Source organism: Solanum verrucosum, unplaced genomic scaffold, assembly GCF_900185275.1.
Source record: "Solanum verrucosum unplaced genomic scaffold, falcon-dt-bn FXZP01000278.1, whole genome shotgun sequence".
Classification (NCBI taxonomy): domain Eukaryota; kingdom Viridiplantae; phylum Streptophyta; class Magnoliopsida; order Solanales; family Solanaceae; genus Solanum; species Solanum verrucosum.
The window spans coordinates 2,231,246-2,252,418 of NW_026020332.1; the positions used below are offsets into that span (position 1 = coordinate 2,231,246).

The window sequence follows — 21,173 nt, forward strand, 5'->3', positions numbered from 1 at the left end:
AAATCGTGAAAGACTCCACCAATTCCTTGAGTATGGATAGAAGGGTTTAAAGCACAATCAGTTTTTGTTGTTAAGCCCTATATGATATTATTCTAGTGCCAAGTTCTGAATTACTGCAGTATTGGGTTGGGAATATTTGTGCTAAAAGATGCGATTATTTTGAGATTTCCAAAGATGGCATAGAATGGGAAAAATTATAATTGAAGTAGGCATAGTAATGTAGTGAGTGTGATCACTCTTAGTGAAGAGTTACTTGAGGTAACAATAGGGATCATTGATGTTAAAGAAGTGATAAATAGTTTCTTTCCCCAGATTTGCATACTTTACAAATATTTGAAGGGATAACATGAATTTGATGCAGATAATAAGTGTAAGAAAAAAAGTGTAGAAAAGAAAACTCTAATACTGTCTGCAACTTGAGTGCCCTTTGATGGGCAGTAGTGGAGCCAGAATTTTTACTAAAGGGGTTCAAGATCTAAAGAAGTAATTAACATATGAATTAGCTAGGAGAATTTGATATCTACTCTTTATACAAATAATAATAATTTTAATCATGTATTTATTAGACGAAGGGGGTTTGAAAGTAACTCTGACGTGAGCCAAACAACAATCGAAACCACCGGATCTCCCAAATCCAAATGCAACCCCAACATGTAGGATAATGGTCGTAAGGTGTCAAAAAACTCATGCTATTTTTTTTTTTTTGAAAACTAAGTGATTGTAAGAATTATTATTTCAATTAATTTTGAAACAGTTCCGAGAAAAATTATTAATTTCCAAAATAAACTAATGTGAATTTTCAAGAATTCATTCTTCATTTAGTTTTGCGTTTTAGGTTCTTGAAAGTTACTTGTTTATTTGTAATATTTATGAACCTATTAATAACTTCTACTTACTGGAATTTTTATTTTTTTAAAAACTTTTATCCTATAAATAGTGTTTTTTTTCTTTGAATAGGCAAACACTTGAAAATACTTTATAAAAATTGAGTTACATTAATCAAATGATGAGATCACTAATTCAAGAATACAAAAGCTACATTCTTGAGTCAGGGGCGGCTCAACGTAATTGGAGGCCTAAAGCGAAATCTTAATTAGAGGCCTAAAATCTAAATAAACTTCACATGCATTTATTTAAAATTTATTTTTCTTACATTTTTAAATGCAAAGTATTACTTAATATTTTTTTTTATATTTAAATGATTTATTCGATTTCCTTTTCAATTATTAGTTATAAATAAGATTTTATTAATTCAACGTTGAAAAATATTATTTTACTCGGGCAATCATTTTATGAATTGTTAACATAGTTCTACAAGTAATAAGTTGACAAATTTCAAATAAATATAAGAGTTAGAACCATAGCTTTGATGAAGTTGATAATTTGGTTACCCCACATTTTACTATAGTTGTTGTAATGCTTGAAAATATAAGAAGAAATGGAAAAAGAATTTAATTCAATTTGTTCAATACTTTTCGACTATTAATTGATGTTTTTGACAGAATATTACTCTAACTTATCAACAATTTAAAGAAGAGAGTGTAAAAGGAGTTAAAAAGAAAATAATGTGAGTATTAGTAGAGAGTGGAAGAAAATAAAACAATATTTTCTTGATTTCTTCTATTTGAATGGGGTTGAAGAGAATAAAAGAATAATTTTAAATATATACTACTTTTAATCGTAAATAATCAATATTTTTTCTATAAAAATTAACACATAATTTATCTTGGTAAAAAATTGAGGCCCCCTGAAATTGGGGGCCTAAGGCCAATGCCTTATTAAAATATACATAGAGCCGGCCCTGTCTTGAGTACTACTTATTTTGTGGTTTAGTTGAATTTTGAAAATAAAATTGTTATTGATTCTTCTATTTTTGCTCCTGAAAATGACTTTGTGTCACGAAGTCCAAAGTTATGGCTTAGTGTTAATTGAAGTAAAAATATGTTTCAAACATTAAAATGGAGTATCAAAGGCTAACTCATTTTTGTTATGGGCAGATCCTCCATTGTTTGTGCAACTGGGAGACTAGAAGCAGATAAAATAGGAACTCTATTTGCTAGGCAAAAAAAGTCAATTAGCTCTAGTAAATTTTATAATACGTATTATATATCCCGCTCTAGTAGTAGTAACACTCTGCCACTTCCTCATATCGATGCATATCAAGCTATAATATATTACATCGTTTAGTACAAAAAAAAGTTTTAAAAATGGAGCAATAGTTGATATCTTAATTTGCTACTACATACATATACGATAAGTAATGGCAAGTAAGCTCATGATTTTCTCCATTAATTTCTCAAGGTCTAGTCACACAAACTGATAGGCAAAGCCAAGAAGCTAAGCGAGAATCAATAATCAAAGGAAGTTGAACACACTCAAGAACAATAATCACAAACACCAATAAACATGTTAATTAAGCTTAAGATAATAGAGGAGGAATACTTTGTTCATTCCTAAAGAAATTTGTTGGATCAATTTTTGTCTTCACTTTCACCAATCTATCAAAGTTGTTCTTGAAATATTTCTCCCCCCAAATTTTTGCTTGTTCATAGCTTGTGTTTCCTTTGTTGTTCATTCCTAAATCGAGATCTCTATAGTTGAAATAAGCAGCTCTAGGAGATTTTGACACATACTTACCCAAGTATGTGTAGATCTTTTGACTCCAATCTATGCTTCTCTTAGAATCTTCCATTTTTATCCAATAAACCGCATACTCGATCATGAATATATTTCCAGCTCTATGAGGGAAAGGTGTTTCAGATTCTGAAATGTCACTCAACTTTCCTCCATAGGGACTAACCTGTAATTCAACACCTGTGTTTTCGCCCAATTGGTTGTATAGTTTCCATATACCTTCAAGACCCTTTATAGAAATTGGGTGTTGGACGTAGTCTGATTTCCCTTTAAAATATATATGTAGATTACTTGTGGTATTCCAATTTAGTAACGCATCAGGTGATGTGCCATTAGGGAAACCGCCATAGAAGAATATTATAGATTCAATCCAACTCATCTCAATGCAATCTTCTTTCATTAATCCTAGTTCCGGGAAGCTCTTTTGCATCTCATGGAGGAGTTCATCTACTCCTCCAACAAACATTGTAGAGAATATGGCTTGGATACTCCTTTGTCCAGGCTTGAATGGAGATTGAACATTGCTTTTCAGGAAGACCCTCAGGAGGAGATTGTCATCAACTTTGTCCGCTATATGTTGCCATTTGTAAATTAGTTGAGTTGCATTTTGTTCCAACGTTCGTGTCACGTTGAATACAGTTACCTTTTTTGGAATATCATGTAATTTCACTTTCCATGAGATAATGAGACCAAAACTAGTCCCTCCACCTCCTCTAATAGCCCAAAAGTGATCCTCACCAATTGATTCTCGATCCTTGATTTGTCCATTAGCATCGATTAATTTTGCATCAATGATGTTATCAGCAGCAGTACCAAATTTCCGTGCCAACATACCATAGCCTCCACCACTAAAGTGTCCACCAACACCAATAGTGGGGCAAACTCCAGCAGGAAAGGCCAATTTTTTACTTTTTTCTGCGATTCTATAGTAAAGTTCCCCTATGGTGGCTCCAGCTTGAATCCAAGCAGTCTTTTTTTTGGTATCAATGGATATTAATCTTAGGTTTCTAAGATCAATTATGAAAAAAGGAGTCTCTGAAATGTATGAAAGTCCCTCATGGTCATGTCCACCGCTTCGAATTCTAATTTGTAGGTCATGTAAATTGGAGCAATGTATAGCTACCTGGATTTGAGATTCGTTGGTAGGAGTAAAAATAATTGATGGTTTGAAGTCGGAGGTTATCCTTAGGTTATCTGAAAAGGAGTTCAAAAGGGTGGAATATGATGAGTTTTTAGGAGTGTGGATGACTTGTGATGAGTTTGAGTTCATAATTTTGTGAGAAAGGCATTCAAGAAAGTCATCATGAGTTTTGTTGGACCATGAATAGGATGATGAAAACCAAATAGAAAGAAAAACAAAGATTGTAAGCTTAGTCATAATTGTTGGACTAAATGGAAACTAACAACTTCTATTTATAGTTTTACGAGTATTAGTTTTATTCACATGGAAGATGCAGGGGCTTCCTCATGGCTAACGTGGATTATTTGTTTTTATTCTTATTTTTATTTTAGGGTCATAATTATTAATTATTTTTTTGTTTTCTACCCAGTTTTAGTGTCTGGTATTCACATTCTATTTTAGGGTCATAATTATTACTCCTTCTGCCCCATTTTATGTGAGGTAGTTTGACTCGACACAGAGTTTAAGAAAGAAAGGAAGACTTTTAAATCTTATGATCCAAAATAAATGATAGAAATTTGTGTGTGTGTAAATCATTTCATTAAGATTAAAATAAACATTTTATAGTTAAATTGTTACTTAATATAAAAATGTGTTATTCTTTTTGGAACTGATTTAAAAAAAAAGTAAGTCACATGAAATAGAGGGTGTATTATTTTTTTGTTCTCTACCCAGTTTTAGTGTCTAATATTCACATTCTATTTGCTCTTGAAAATTACTCTGTGTCACTAAGTACAAAGAAATTTTATCTTTGAATTTCTTATACTATTGTCATACTCATTCTAAGTTGTATCACAAAATATAAAACGAATAATCCATGTTAAACATGAGGAAGCATGTGCATCTTTATATTTGATTGTGACAACAAATTGAAGAAAATCTTTTAGAATTAATTAATATAAACTAAGCTTCTTTAATATCTCCCTATAAATACAGGTTGTTAATTTTCATTTTCTTCATCATCAAAATTTTCAACAACAAATAAAATAATCAATTATGAGCAAGTACTTAACAATCTTTCTCTTTCTCTCAATCTGCCTAATTTCATCATCATGGGCTAACAAAACTCAGGATGACTTTGTTGAATGTCTTTCTCACAAAATTATGAACTCAACCTTATTATCACAAGTCATCCACACTCCTAAGAACTCATCATATTCAACCATTTATAACTCCTTTTTTTCACAAAACCCAAGGATAACCTCTGACTTCAAACCATCAATTATTTTCACACCTAAGAATGCATCGCAAATCCAGGCAGCTATATATTGCTCCAAGGTACATGACCTACAAATCAAAATTCGAAGCGGTGGACTTTCATACATTTCATACCCTTTTAATGTTACCTTTTTATTTATTATCATTGATGACATAACTTTAACTTTAATAACCATTTGATATTTGATACCATTGGAGTATATATATACTACGGTTGTATGACGGAAGTATATTCTGGTGGTATCAAGGAAGAAAAACTCACTTAAGTGAAAACATTACTAAGTTATTCCTTGATACCATCAGAGTATATAGTATCTATATACTCTAATGGTATCAAATAGTAATTCAATGAAAATACTACTCCTTGATCCCATTAGGTTATATATATATACCCTGGTGGTATACCAAGTATGTATATACCTGATGGTATCAATTTTAACTAAATTTATACTTGATACTACCAGAGTATATATAACTAAATTACTTCTTGATACTATTAAAGTATATATATACTCTGGTGGTATGAAAGAGTTATTCAGAGAAAAAACTACTAATTTACTCTTGATACCATTAGGATATATATATATATATATATATATATATATATATATATATATATATATATATATATATATTTATTTATTTATGAAACCACTACTAATTTACTCCTTGATACCAATGGTATCAAATATTGAATTCAAAATGTATTATAATTATTTTTTATTTTTCTCTCTTATTAAACGATACTAAAAAGATATATAACTGAATTTCAATATTCAAAAAATTATTCAAATTAGTTTATGTGTTATTACATAAACTATAGTTGTAATACAATTTGAATTCAATATTATACATTGTTATAAATTTTATTGTTGTTATCCCAACAAATATAATACATTTTAACAACGTAAAATTAATTTAAATTATACCGTAATATTTGAACTTCACACAAAATACTTATAATACATTTGTATTAAAAATGTTTTAGTTATATATTCAAGACATGCATTTAAATATGCCTATATATGTGTAAGCATTTAAAATGTATTAAATATAAATTTATAAAATGATTCGGATTATATTAAATTCATGAATATATTAGTCCAAATAAATATAATAGATTAATATAGTTTGGTTAATTATTTAAGTCTAATAAATATGGATTTAATTAAAGCCTAAATTAATTGATTTGGGCTACAATGGATTAACCCAGTTGGTTAAGTCCAATTTAATCTCATCCTAGAGGTCCAATTTGGTATCATGTGACAAATAACGTGGAATGCCAAGTCAAACAAGAAGCCAATAAGATCATAACATGTGTCAAAAATGATAAGCCCACTCCATGAGTTTTTAGGAGTGTGGATGAAGTTTACTATAGAATCGCAGAAAAAAGTAAATAAATTGGCCTTTGTTGCTGGGATTTGCCCAACTGTTGGTGTTGGTGGACACTTTGTTGGTGGAGGCTATGGCATGATGTCACGAAAATTTGGTAATTTTGTTGATAACATCATTGATGCTAAGCTAATTGATACTAATGGGCGAATCCATGATTGAGAATCAATATGTGCCATGAACGTTGGAATAAAATGCAACACAACTTCTTGACAAATGGCAACATATCGCAGACAAAGTTGATGACAATCTCCTCCTCAGGATATTCTTGAGAAATAGTGAATTTCCATTCGGGGGTGGGCAAAGGACTATACCTTTTTCACTACAGTGTTCGTTGGGGGATCCCGGAACTAGAATTGATGAAAGGAGATTGCATAGAGATGAGTTGGATTAGATCGATACTCTTCTTTGTCGGTTTCCCTAGGGGCAGAACACTTGATGTGTTGCTAAATTGGAATACCACAACTAATCAAAGAGGATACTTCAAAGGAAATCAGACTATGTCCAACAACCAATTTCTATAAATGGTCTTGAAGGTATATGGAAACTATTCAACCAATTAGTAGGCGAAAACTCGGGTGCTGAAGTACAGTTTAGTCCTTATGGTGGAAAGTTGAGTGACATCTCAGAATCTGAAACTCCTTTCCCTCATAGAGCTGGAAATATATTCATGATTGAGTATGCGGTGTATTGGGGAAACATTGAAAATTCTCAAAGAAACGTAGCTTGGAGTCAAAAATTTTACGTATACATGGTTAAGTATGTATCAAAATCTCCTAGAGCTACTGATTTCAATTATAGAGATCTTGATTTAGATGTGAACAATGTTAATGGAAGCACAAGCTATACACAGGCAAGAATTTGGGGAGAGAGATATTTCAAGAACAACTTTGATAGATTGGTGCAAGTTAAGACTAAAATTGATCCAACAAATTTCTTTAGAAATGAACAAAGCATTCCTCCTCTATTATCTCAAGTTTTCAACTTGTTTGAATGAATATGAAAGAAATGAGTTCTATTTAAAAATTAAGTTCGTTGATTACTTTTGATATCTATTAATATTTATGATACGACCCTTATGACATGATATGTTTTTCATGGTTTCAAGCTATGATGCACGAAATGCTAAACATATGAATATGAGCCACCAGACTTAACTTATGAACATGCTATATAATTCAAAGGAGTTAAATGATTAATCGAGAAGGCATAAGTCTAAGAGATGAATGTCTGAGACTACATTTGTCGACGTTGATTAAAGATCATATCTTTGGTCCGGGCAATTCCTTTATGTAGCCTTGATAAGGGTTGATTATAGATTCACATGATATGTATGTATGTCTCACACTCGAAGTGTGAGATGTTTTAGCTTATTTAGTTGAGATTAGACTCCATGTGCTCATGTGATGGAATGTGTCGGTTATATTAATTAACTCTCGAACTATTTGCGATGATAGACTTACTGACTTTTGTTTATTTATTTCCTTCCATACCATAATTATTATTCTATTGGTTGTTTGGTTTCTCTTATGATATATGTCATGTATCATTCTGCCATTTTCCATGCAATATAATTTCATATCTACTTCGTTCTTTTTGTTGAGGGTGCTACATCTTTAAATGATGCAGATTTAGGTATGCAGCACACGATCAAACAACATGCTAGGCTCTACACTTCATGTTTTATTGGTGCCTAGGGATTAGTGCTTACTTGTGATACTTTAACATATCATGTTAAAGGTATGCTAGGGTCTTGTCCCTGCATGTAGTTTCCAGTTATTTTAGAGGGGTTTCATAGACAGTTAGTAATATGTATTTCACTTCTGACTTTCCTATCATTTTATGAATTTTAGGATTATGATATATGGAAAGTACCCCTTTAAGAAACTCATTTTTGTAACGACCTGTTCCCGTCGTTATAGAAAAGCCAACTGGGAAAAATTTTGGGCCGAAATTTTTTTCCGTAGTATCTTAGAATTTCCCAACCTAGTTTAGATTTGGATGAAATCAGAGTCATTGAATTCTAGGGAAATCTGGTAGAAATTGGGTGATCTAATTATGATTTTGATTACATGAGTAGTTAGATAAGTCGTTAAGGAACCCGTACGACTTTACAGAATTGAATTCGAGTGAGTAGAACTCCTGAAATTGATCTTTGTGTGAATGGGTAGTTTCTGAGTGTCGTTGGTTGAAGGCGTGTTGTGAAATGGGGGTTTTGAAATTCTTTAATTTGCTCATTGTTTCATGCAAGCCGCTTTGGCGATGGTTTATGTCGCTAGGGCGGGGCCGTTGTAGCGGGGTGAGAACCGTTGTGGCGGGTCCGACGCGACTTAAGTCGGAAATAAACCCCAAAAACATTTTATTATGCATTTTTTGACTTTAAGAGCTAATGAATGACCCCAAGTGTTTTCTTGACAGTTTTCCACCATTCTTGAAGCTAAAGGTAAGGTTTTAACTCTTCGAATCCATTTTTAATCTGTAGAACGTAATTTAATGGGTACTTATCGTGGGGGGAGGTTTTGATATGAAATCTATGGTGGAAAAAGCCTTAGTTTGGGTAGTGAGTTCATGGGTATGATCTAGGGTTGTTGGATTTATTAGTAATTCGAGTAATTAGTGATTATTTATTGATTCCCGTATTACAATATTGATTGTTTGTAGACCAAGAACAAGCGGAACGAATCCGGAAGGAAAGGGAAAGATCAAGTTTCTTAGGGTTTCAAGCTTGTTTTGAGGTATGTGATGGTTGTGATTCTATGATTGCGTGATGTATGTTTGTTCTTGCTTCATTATAATACATGTATGTATGCAAATGTTGTGTTATTGATCACATTAATTGTAAATGAGGATATATGAATGATGAATGCCATGAATCATAACTTGATTGTATGATTATGATAATGTACTTTGCGATTGTGTAGTGGCTTGTTGAATGGATTGGGTGTTGCGTTCCGACACACTAACTTGGATCGGTTGCCACGTTCCGGCATAATTATGTGATCGGTTGCCACGTTCCGGCATAATCATTGGATCGGGTACCATGTTCCGGTATGCTAACAATTTGGGTTTGGGTTACATGAGAGGACTAATGACTTGATATAACTGTGATATTTGAGAATCATAAAATTGTTCGTTGTTCATAAAATAATGATAATATTGTATATGTTCGGTGTATGCATGTTATTATATTGTTGTCTTGACTTATGTATGTTGCACTTAGTGGGATAGCCGCGTGATCCTACCAGTATATTGTAGTTGTGTACTGATACTGCACTTGCTCTTTCTTTGTTGAGTACATGGCATCTTCAGGCGGCTATTGACAGACCTCGCTTAGAAGATCAGTGATCGTCGTTCAAATTTAAGGGTGAACCAGTTTTTCCAGGCTGCCATGAGTTCTCTTTCCGTCTATGTCCACATTTCGGACTTAGATTTTCTAGTTAGTTATTAGTCATTAGTTTGTGGTAGTATCCTTTCTTGTTTAGACTTGTTGAACTTTAGATGTTTTGGTACATTGACTTTCAGGTTTTAGGTGTTTTTCCGCATCGTTTAGTTGTTAGATCTTTTGGAAGTTTATGAGAACTTCAGTCTTCGTAACTTAAATGCTTTAGTTTTTGGTTTAGTTGCTTGGTTTGAGTTGTAGTAGTGGTTTTTCCACCGGAGGGTTAGTGTGTGTGTCAATCATGACGGTCTGGGTCGTGACAATTTTTCACAAATGCTCTTAAATCATATTTTCCACTCATGTCTAGATGTATGCTCTCAATGTTTCATGTTATGTATGGATATGCTCGGGTCAATAATCGAATTAGGTGTCGATCCAGTCGAGAATGTAGGCTTGGGGTGTGACGGATTTTGTAAGAGGAAAGTCATAAGTTGAGTGATTTTATCGACACAAAACTAAATTTAATGACTTTGTTTAATAATTTTACATACTTGAGTTATAACCTTTTGAGATATTTACTTAGGGGTGTCAAATGGGCAGGTTGGGTTGAAATTGGAGATATTAAAATGAGTTGAGATAGAAATCGGGTTAGGTCTTGACCCACCTAAATTTACTTTGGGCTCAAATGGGTTGGGTTCAAATGGGCTAAAAAATGGGTTGGGTCTTGACCCGCCCAATTTGACCCGATTAATCTCAATAATTTTAATATAGTGATATTTAACTTTTATAATCACAATTCGAATTTCCACTCAAGATTTTTTTTAAAAAAAGTAACAAATGGATAGATAAATCCTAAAAGATGTTAAATAGATAATAATTCATATCTTTAATATAGGAACATATCTTAGTAAAGAATTTTAAAACGGGTTGAAATTGAAGATTGAATTGGGCTCAATTGAGGATTCTCTTAAAATGGGTTAAGCTTGAATGGGTTGAGATTGAACCCAACCCTTAAAATTCTGGACGGGTTAGGCGAGTTATAACCTATGTTTAGGTTCATTTTTGACACCCCTATATTTACTCATCACAATTACAAAAAATTAGACATTTTGAGTTCAACGTATTATAATTTATGCAGTGTCTTGGACCACAATTACAAGTCGTCAATATTATTATACCTTCTCATTTTATACCTCTGGAGATATATGTACAATATATTATATATGTAGAAATTTATCTTGATATTTTCGTATTAACATCTTTATCCATATTTATCATCTAAAGGTCAAAGTGGATTTGGTAAATGATATTTTTGGGATAATAGACATATAGGAAGTTTGACACAAAACCCCATCAATTTTCATAAATATAGAAAAATTATAATTTCTTATTAAGGTATAGTTTGACATTTAAAAAATCAAGTTGGACAAACGTGTACGTTAATGACTAGAATATTTGTTTAAACTTGGCCTAACCCATCGGTGGCCCCCTAAACTTGGCACGAAGTTTCACTTAGGCACCTCAAGTGGGCAATGATCATTTTAGACACCTCATGTAGGGTCTCGCTGTGTCATTTTGACACTTTTTGCTGACTAAGCACAGTTCGTGTGCTACACGAATTTTGAGCGCGTCAGAGACTTTTTTTGTAAATATTCTGAATTTTTTTGTAAATATTTTCTTCTCCTTCTTCTTCCTTGCTTTCTCCCTTCCATCTTCCCCACCTTCTACCATCCTCCATCACCACACAACTTTTTTTAAAAATTCTACAATATTACTAGGTTACACTCTTTTATTCTTCCATCTTCTTTGAAAATCGAATTTGCATCTTGATTAATATTCAAAAACAAAATTTCAAGGGAACAAAAAAAGAAATCAACTTCTTTCAAATGGAAAAACTGATTTACATTCTTACCTTCTCCATTGAAAATTAAATTGATTTCAAGGAATAAAAAAGAAATAAAGAACAACCTCCAATGAAAAAAAAGAAATTTATTTTACATATCCTTCACTGTAAATCCCAATCGTAGTAGCACAAGAAATCATCTTCTTTTAAATGTCATATAAAAACTTTTCGATTTGGTATGATTTCCCTTATTCTCCAAAACGTATTTTACTTTGTAAACTAACCTATGTTCTTGCCTTTTTGATGGAGAAGAACATATGAAGGGGAAGGAGGCGCAAGAAGAAGAAAAGAGGTGGGGGCATGGGGTTTGGGATATGGAAGAAAGAAAAAAAGAAAGTAAAATTGAGATTTTTAAAAATAAAATAAAATTTCCATGTGTCACATACCAATTCGTTTATTTTTCCACATAAGAGGCGTCTGGATGTACGCACTTAAAATGCGGTTTTGAAAATATAAAAAGTGTCAAAATAACACAATGAGGTTTGACATGAGGTGCTTAAAATGAACAAAGCCTAGTTAAAGTGTCCAAGTGAAAGTTGGTGCCAAGTTTAGGGGGCCACCGATGGGTTAGCCCTTTAAACTTTATGTTCCAATAATGCAGAGGAAATGTTAAGTTTTCTACACAAATTTCTTTATAATACATTGATAATATCCATTATAGTAGATAATCTTATCTATTCGACCATACAATTATATGAAAGTAGGCTATTATAATCAAATCTAGAAGATATGTAAAATTCAAAATAAGAGATTTTTTTTTCTCTAATTAGTTTTATCGATCGTTATCAATGATATATAAATAATTATACGCATGTTATGACCATAAGATAAAAATAAAAACAAATAACCCACGTTAGGCATGAGGAAGATCTTTTATATGAATAAACATCACAATTGACTAATCCTTTTGGTGCTTGGAAGTTTCATTTGTATTTGTCTCCAATAAATTAGAGGTATTAGGATTTGAAACTAATTAAGCTTCTTTAATTTCCCCCTAGCTAAAACTATAAGTAGAAGTTGTTAGTTTCTATTTTCTCCATTATCAAACTTTGCAACAACAAATAATCAATTATGACTAGTTTCAACAAGTTAATAATCCTTCTCTTTCTCTTAATTTGCCTTTCATCATCATGGGCCAACAAAACTCATGATGACTTTCTTGAATGTCTTACTCACAAAATTATGAACTCAAACTCAATATCACAAGTAATCCACACTCCTAAAAACTCATCATATTCCACCATTTTGAACTCCTTTTCAGATAACCTAAGGATAACCTCCGACTTCAAACCATCAATTATTTTCACTTTTACAAATTAGAATTCGAAGTGGTGGACATGACTATGAGGGCCTTTCACACATTTCGGAGACACCCTTTTTCATAATTGATCTTAGGAACCTAAGATCAATATCCATTGATACCCAAAACAAGACTGCTTGGATTCAAGCTGGCGCGACCCTAGGGGAAGTTTACTATAGAATCGCTCAAAAGAGTAAAAATTTGGCCGTAGTTTCTGGGGTTTGCCCAACAGTTGGTGTTGGTGGACACTTTAGTGGTGGAGGGTATGACATGATGTCACGAAAGTTCGGTATTGCTGCTGATAACATCATTGATGCAAAATTGATCGATGCTAATGGACGAATCAAGGATCGAGAATCAACGGGTGAGGATCACTTTTGGGCTATTAAAGGAGGTGGAGGGACTAGTGTTTTATTTAAAAAGATATAGTTGGGGAAATGACTTAGTTTTCGAAAAACCGATTAAACTTATGGTTTAAGAGAAATCGGGTTTCCAAAAGGACAGAGTCGCCACTTAATTTTTAGTAAAAAAAAATCAAGAAAAAATTAAAGGTTTTCAAAAGATTTAAACAGATAAAATCAATTGAAAATAAAAGGGTTCGAAGTTCAATGTACATTCCGAGAAGGTGTTAGGCCCTCGGAATGCCCGCTAACTCGCGGTTGACCGGCGATTTGACTAAAATAACTTTGACTAATTTTTGAAAGTTTAACTAAGCAAAAAAAAAAGAAGAAGGAAACTCATTTATTTTTATTATTATTATTATTTTTATTATCTTTAGGAAGATGGGACTAAATGGGATTTTCCTAAGGGGAAATAACTTGAGTTTCGACATGACTAATATTAAAATAAAGCTAAATAGTAAATAAATACATAAGAAAAAATAAATATTTAACTCTGAATATAAAAAGAGACGGCTATCTTCGGGGAATTAATTAAGTTAAACCAAAGATCAAATAAATATGTTAGTCAAATATAATAAAACAAATAAGAGCAAGGAAATGAGTATCCAAATTTGGGCCTTATCTTGGACCTGCTGAAATAATTGGTTGAGGCCTTGGGCCCATTTTTTTACTTTGAGCGAATTATATACACTGAGTGTATATAGACGTATACGGAATGATTTTCAGCCCGAATGTCTACATTTGTTCCCGTATATTCATTATGCCTATATTCTCGCATTTTTCAGCCTGCAGTTCCAACTTTCCACTCGTATTTTCACGTTCTGACCCGTATATCAGTGTATAAAGGCTGTGTTAAGCTGTTTTCAGCCTTTCAGAATCTGTAATTTTAATTTTTTCAGCCCATATTTATCATTTTTCGACCTTGTACACCTGTTCGTCAACTTCCAATCGACAAGGTTGACTCGATAAAGAGATTTGAGCTTTCACGGCTCATCTCGGAAATGCAAAGAGAGAATCCACAAGGACTCGGACATATTTCATAGCAAGCAAAAGAAAGACAAAATCAAGTTAGCAAGGGAAAACCAATCTTAAATAATAACAAAGAAAACATAACTTAGAAGAAGAAAATTCAAGATAACTACACACAAATGAGAGAAAAGCAATTAACAATTTGCTAGACTTTAGGCTCAAACTCAAATTGGAAAATGGCCACACAAATAGCAGATAAAAATATAAAGCCAAAACTCAATACATACGACCAAATTGAACAAAGATAAGCTCAATAGAAGAACACATACAAAAGGGTAGTTGGTTGGCAAAGACCTAGCTAAAATACTATATAAGTAATTAGAGGAAAAAATGATTAACTTTGACAAGAAAGCTACTGCCTCAAGAAAATCAAAGTCAAACCTCACATTGTATCTCACTAATGCATATTCAAATCACAGTGAATGAACCAAATACATGACACAAGAAATCTAGAAATCATGTCAATGAGATAGCTAACATTACTTAAATCGCAACTACTCGTAGCAAAGAGTCAAAACAATTAGAAAGCAAGCGACAATTTATATCTCTTTTTCTTTTTATTGAAACATTAACTAATACTGAATCACCAAAACAATCATAAGATGAAAAAGGATAGCAACTTTGAAATAGCAAAGAAAGTAGAAATAAACAAAATTCAAGATCTGGAGAGAAAAAGAGACAACAGACGGATAGAGAACTACAAGTATGAGGAGCCTTAGAGACATTAATCACGGAAAATCAAGTCATCAAATCGAACTGATTTCTATCGTCACATAATGAACATGATTATAACGCTTTAAAGAGAGTAATATTGATATTCAGCTCATATCTAGGCACATTCCAAGAGACATGGACATTTTTTCTAAACAACCAATGAAATCTTAAAGTATGTGAGTATTAAGACGAGATCATAATGACATAAGAGACGAGTACAAATCGAGGTACTTGAAATTCATAATAGGAATGAGTACAACAGAAGTATTCACAATAATCTAAAACAGTAGACATAATACAAGTTATTGGACTAACAAAATGACCGAATGGAAATCGCTAAAAAGAATAGTTACAACTAAATTCATTTTGAGAAAATGATTGGCAAGTTAAACTAAAGTAAATCGAGGTTGGAATTTTATTTTATTTTTACCTTTTTGAGGGCAGCGAGCTGAGGCGAGGACGAGCGGAGAACGATTCCACCACTACAAGGAGATTCCTATCACGCAAGCTAGACTCGGGCAGCAAACAAGGAGTCCAAACGAAAACCCGAACAATGAAGTTCCCAAAACTTTAGACTAGAAAATTTCCAAGAATTTCTTTGATATAAATTCGACTATACCGAATTCTTTTGGAAGCTATTCTTTTTGTAGGTAAATGGTAGCCAAACCTTTTTGTATTTTATTTTATTTTTTTGCTCAATTTCTCCTCCCCCCTAACATTGAAAAAGAAAAAAAGTTTATATAGAGGGAGACTAGGGCTAATTTTGGGGTGGAAACGGATAGAAATATTTTTAGGGATTTTGAATTCAAAATTCCAATTTCTTTCAAAGGATAAGGAATATGCTATGATGCTTTCGAATCTTTCAAATTCTTCAACAAACTTGAACGGAAAAATGAGCTCAACCGTCGATTCTGAGCCAAGGACGGTCGAGATGATGAGATTGGGACACGTTGGATGATGAAGGACGAGTTTCCAACGTTCTTTGTACGAACGGATAAGAAAGGCGAGGGAGAGGGACGCGCTTCGGGTCGATTTGCTGGGCTGCGATGCTGTTGCGATGTTGCTGGACTGCTGGTGCGTTTTTGGGTTTCTTCGCCTGAAAAAGAAGAAGAAACGAGGTGGGTCTAATTTGTTTGGTATTGTATGTTGCTGCTGAAGTTGTATTGATGGGTTGGGTCTCTTAAGAATGGAATTTGGGCTGGGAATTGGAATGGGAATGTGGGCTGCTGCTAAGGTAAAAATAATGGGCTGTTGATCTTGGAAGTAAGGCCCAAGTTTGGTCTCAAGAAAAGAATTGGGTGCAAGGTGGGAAATGGGTTAAAATTGTAATGAAATGGCTAGATTTTAAATTGAGGATTTGGCCAAAAGAATTGCGATTATAATCGATTAGGATTACGAATTTAACCAAATCAGATTTACTTGGAGAATGTGGCTAAAAATATAAATAAATAAATAAATAAGATAAATTTAATGTTAATTAATTAACGAGCTTCTTATTCTTAACGAAATAAAATAATTAACTTGATAATAATATAATTAACTTAAACATGAACTAATTAATTCAAAAATCGTAATTATGATTTAAATTAAACTAAGTTAGTAAGACACTTAGCTAAAAAGAAATAAAAATCTTTTGATATGATTTTCAAATATTTATAAAATATACTAATTAGACACATAATTATATAATAATTAACTTAATCATAAACTAATTAACTCGAAATATAAGTTATTAATTAATTTAAACCAAATAGCCGAATATTTAAATAAAACTAAAATCGTTTTGAGACAATTTTCGAACATTCATAAAATATACTAATTAGACACATAATTATATAAAATATCATGTTTATTATTTTAAAATTTATAAAAATGACAAAACTACTTAAAATGACTTGAAAATTATTTTGAATTTTATAAAGCTAATTATTTCAAATTGTTTAGAATTTTAAGAAGCTCGGGAATTAATTACTATCGGGGAGGGTCAAAATTGGGTGTCAACAACTAGTTTTGGTCTCATTATCTCATGGAAGGTGAAACTAGTCGACATTCCTGAAAAGGTGACCGTGTTCAACGTGACACGAAGATTGGAACAAAATGTAACTCAACTAGTCTACAAATGGCAACATATCGCGAACAAAGTTGATGACAATCTCCTCCTCAGGATGTTCCTGAGGAGCAATATTGAATTTCCATTCAGGCATGGACAAAGGATTGTCCACACCTTTTTCACTACAATGTTTGTTGGAGGAGTAGATGAACTCCTCCACGAAATGCAAAAGAGCTTCCCAGAACTAGGGTTAGTGAAAGAAGATTGCATTGAGATGAGTTGGATCGAATCTGTACTCTTCTTTGCGGGTTTCCCTAGGGGCACATCACTTGATGTGCTACTAGATTGGAATAGCACAACTAATCAAGAGTACTATTTCAAAGGGAAATCAGACTATGTCCAACACCCAATTTCTATAAATGGCCTTGAAGGTATATGGAAACAATTGAAGATTGGTGAAAGTGAAGACAAAAATTGATCCAACAAATTTCTTTAGAAATGAACAAAGTATTCCCCCTCTATTATCTTAAGCTTAGTGGTAATTAATTTATGCACTATACAAATCAAAGCCATCTCCGGTACTTGTCTAAAAATAAGGTTTTTTAGATATTTCTTTTACGTGTATATCTACTACTATAGTACTGAAAAATAAATGTAGCCACGATGCGTTCCAAAGATTATGTAAAAATATTGTGTACGAATGAAACAACTTTTTTTTTTGTTTCTAAAAATGCTCTTTTTAACCATTGATACAAATCATGTAGAGTGATTTTATAAGAGAAGAGTCATATGTTTAAATGATTTTATTGATACACACTAAATTCAGCGACTTTACTAAATAATTTGGGTTACTTATAAATATGTACAAGTAACAAAAATTATATATTTTATAATGGTTGTATATGTAATGTATCAATATGGATGTATGTATGGCTACGTACCTTTTTGAAACATAAATATTGTGTTAGAGCTCACTGTACTGGTAAAAAGTGGGCTTCTGGTAATTGATCACATTTGTGGAAGATGATGACTCAAGTAAGGAGCAGCGCGGAAAAGCACATGATTATATTTGGCAAATTAATTCAGGATGGAGTGAGTAGCTTCTGGTGGGATAATTGGAGTGGAAAAGGTCCTCTTGTCCACAAAAACCTAAGAGGCTCAAACCATTCCCTATGAGAACTAGTGTTTGCAGCTGGAGAACTTTCCAAATTTGGGTCTATTAAAGCTTAACACTGATGGGAGTTTCACTTCTCCTACTGTTAAAGCTGGTATATATAAGAGGGGTGTTAAGAGACGACAAAGGTGAATTTGTGATGACCTTCTCTTCACCTATACAATATGACAGTAATTTGGAAGCAGAGACCTTGGCAGCTAAATATGGTTTGAGCAGATGTATACTTTTGAATTATAGAGACTTTACCCTTGAAGTGGATTCATTACCTCTTGTCCAAATGATCAACGAGAACAAATGCTATAATTATAAACTATTAAGGATCATTGAAGAGGTTCAACATCTGAAGAAACTTGCTAATGTCAAGGTAGAAAACTGTTTCAGGGAGATCAATACGGTTGCGAACCATCTTGCTAAATTAGCCGCGAGCAATCAGAATGAGGCCTATTATGACACCTATCAACAACTTCCAATGGGGACTATGGGTCCATTCCAACTTGACAAGAACCAAATGCCTTCTATAAGTCTCAAATATGACAAGGCAATTTTTTTTGTTAGTTAGCCAGATAGATTGTTCTTTTTTGTGAGGGTTGGACGGTCTAAGATAGCTCATCTGCTCTCTTTTTGAAGGATAAATTTGTATCCTTGTGTTATGTTCGGAGGTAAGGCCAACCCCCCCTCTTGTATGCATATTCCGATATATAACACCTCAGACATGGAAAATTTTTAAAAAATAAAATTTAAAAAATAATGTATAATTGTGTATAGATGATTTAAAATTATGTATTAGAGATGTATATACATTTATATACATTGTTGATACAATAAAGTATACATTGCAAACCTTTTTTTTTATATATAATCCCAACCAACTCAAATCTCCTCTAGATAGTCTCAAAATTTAGATATAAACTCCTCTCAATGTTTAAAGTCTTTTAATATATTATTCATCCGAAATAACTCATATTTGCGGCACATCAAATTTTAAAATTAATGTCTGGGTACGGAAGAATAAGAGGATGAAGAAGGAAAGCAACGAAAAAAGAAAGAAGAATTAAGAAGAAGAGGCTTGTAGCTTGCTTCTGTCCTTAGTCAGTTTTGGACTGAAGCTATTCTGACTATCGTATCTTTTTTTAACCGAATACCTTCCTCTATAATCTCAGGTCTCTCTCTTTTTGAGAGAAGATTTTCTAGAATGGAAGCTTCTCCTTTACTTTTTTAGAGCGTATCACTATTTTGAAATAAAAAAAAAGATTTATGGATGAAGTAATTATTGGTGCTAAAGGGAGAACTGCGAGTTGCCAACCCTAATATGAGAGGACTGGGTTGGGCTAACCTATGATGTACCAGATGTTATACTAATAGCAGAAGCAGTAACAACAAGAGGAACTTTCGCAAATAACAACTATAATAAACTTAATTATGCTCCATAGTTATAGTTTGCATATTTATGGGTTGTAGCTACAATTTAAGCTATCTCGTTTGTATAATTCGCGGATATGTATAAATTCGCAGGTTTGTATAATTCACGGGTACATTTGTATAAATTCGAAATATATAACGAATTTATACAATTACAAACATCAAAGTGTAAACAATTATACAAATTATATTATACAAATTACGAATTATACAAAAGTTATACAAATTATATTATACAAAATCTGAATTATACAAACGTGCGAATTATACAAAACTAAAAAGTTGAGTTGCGTAATTATAGCTAAAAGTAGGCCGCGAATTGTAAATAAGGCAAACTATAGTTATGTTAAGTAATTAACTATTATATGTTTGCTTATATGTAATTTTCCCTAACAACCACAACCACAATTAGTGTCTTGAGTATGGAAGAAGAAAAGTGAAGTAGAAGGAAGAAGAAGAAGTTAGGTAATCTTGATCCAATAGACATTTTGTTTAGTTTTCCGAAATAATTTCATATACTTAATAAGCTTTCGATATATTTACTCATCACAATTACTTCAAAGGATGAGAGTAGCCTTTTGTAATTTGGAAGCAGAGGCATTGGCAGCTAAATATGGTTTGAGCAGATGTACACTTTTAAATTATAGAGACTTTACCCTTGAAGTGGATTCATTATCTCTTGTCCAAATGATAAACGAGAACAAATGCTATAATTATAAATTATTAAGGATCATTGAAGAGGTTCAACATCTGAAAAAACTTCCTAATATCAAGGTAGAACACTATTTCAAGGAGGTCAATACGGTTGCAGACCATCTTGCTAAATTAGCCGCGAGCAATCAGAATGAGGCCTATTATGACACCTATCAACAACTTCTGATGGGGGCTAGGGGGCATTTCAACTTGACAAGAACCAAATGCCTTCTATAAGGCTCAAATATGACAGGGCAATTTTTTTTGTTAGTTAGCCAGATAGATGTTTCTTTTTGTGAGGGTTGGACGGTCTAAGATAGCTTCATCTGTCCTCTTTTTGAAGGATAACTTTGTATCCTTGTGTTATGTTCGGAGGTAAGGCCAAGCCCCCCTCTTGTATGCAAATTCCGATATATAACACCCTAGACATGGGAATTTTTTCTTAAAAAATTGAATAAATAATGTATAATCGTGTATAGATGATTTAAAATTATGTATTAGAGATGTATATACATTTATATACATTGTTGATACAATAAAGTATACATTGCAAACTTTTTTTTTATATATAATCCCAACCAACTCAAATCTCCTCTAGATAGTCTCAAAATTTAGATATAAACTCCTCTCAATGTTTAAAGTCTTTTAATATATTATTCATTCGAAACAACTCATATTTTCGGCACA

General features: G+C 32.6%; 2 protein-coding genes across 2 annotated transcripts; one reads left to right on the forward strand and one right to left on the reverse strand.

Moving 5' to 3' along the window:
- Positions 1–2,419: 2,419 nt before the first annotated feature.
- LOC125836759 (berberine bridge enzyme-like 28) lies at positions 2,420–4,012 on the reverse strand. Its single transcript, XM_049515962.1, has one exon. It carries the CDS (start codon positions 4,010–4,012, stop codon positions 2,420–2,422), a length of 1,593 nt encoding a protein of 530 aa, XP_049371919.1.
- A 2,346-nt stretch (positions 4,013–6,358) lies between these two features.
- LOC125836377 (berberine bridge enzyme-like 22) lies at positions 6,359–17,678 on the forward strand. The gene is made up of 4 exons (XM_049515553.1): positions 6,359–6,521; positions 6,961–7,411; positions 13,027–13,434; positions 17,159–17,678. Exons 1-4 carry the CDS (start codon positions 6,359–6,361, stop codon positions 17,676–17,678), a joined length of 1,542 nt encoding a protein of 513 aa, XP_049371510.1.
- The last annotated feature ends 3,495 nt before the right edge of the window (positions 17,679–21,173 follow it).

Coding starts and splice junctions, on each gene's coding strand:
- LOC125836377 (XM_049515553.1), top strand. CDS start 6,359: ATGATAAGCCCACTCCATGAGTTTTTAGGAGTGTGGATGAAGTTTACT. Junction 6,522..6,960: donor CATGATGTCACGAAAATTTG/GTAATTTTGTTG, acceptor ATGGTCTTGAAG/GTATATGGAAACTATTCAAC. Junction 13,435..17,158: donor GTTTTATTTAAAAAGATATA/GTTGGGGAAATG, acceptor GTCAACAACTAG/TTTTGGTCTCATTATCTCAT.
- LOC125836759 (XM_049515962.1), bottom strand. CDS start 4,012: ATGACTAAGCTTACAATCTTTGTTTTTCTTTCTATTTGGTTTTCATCA.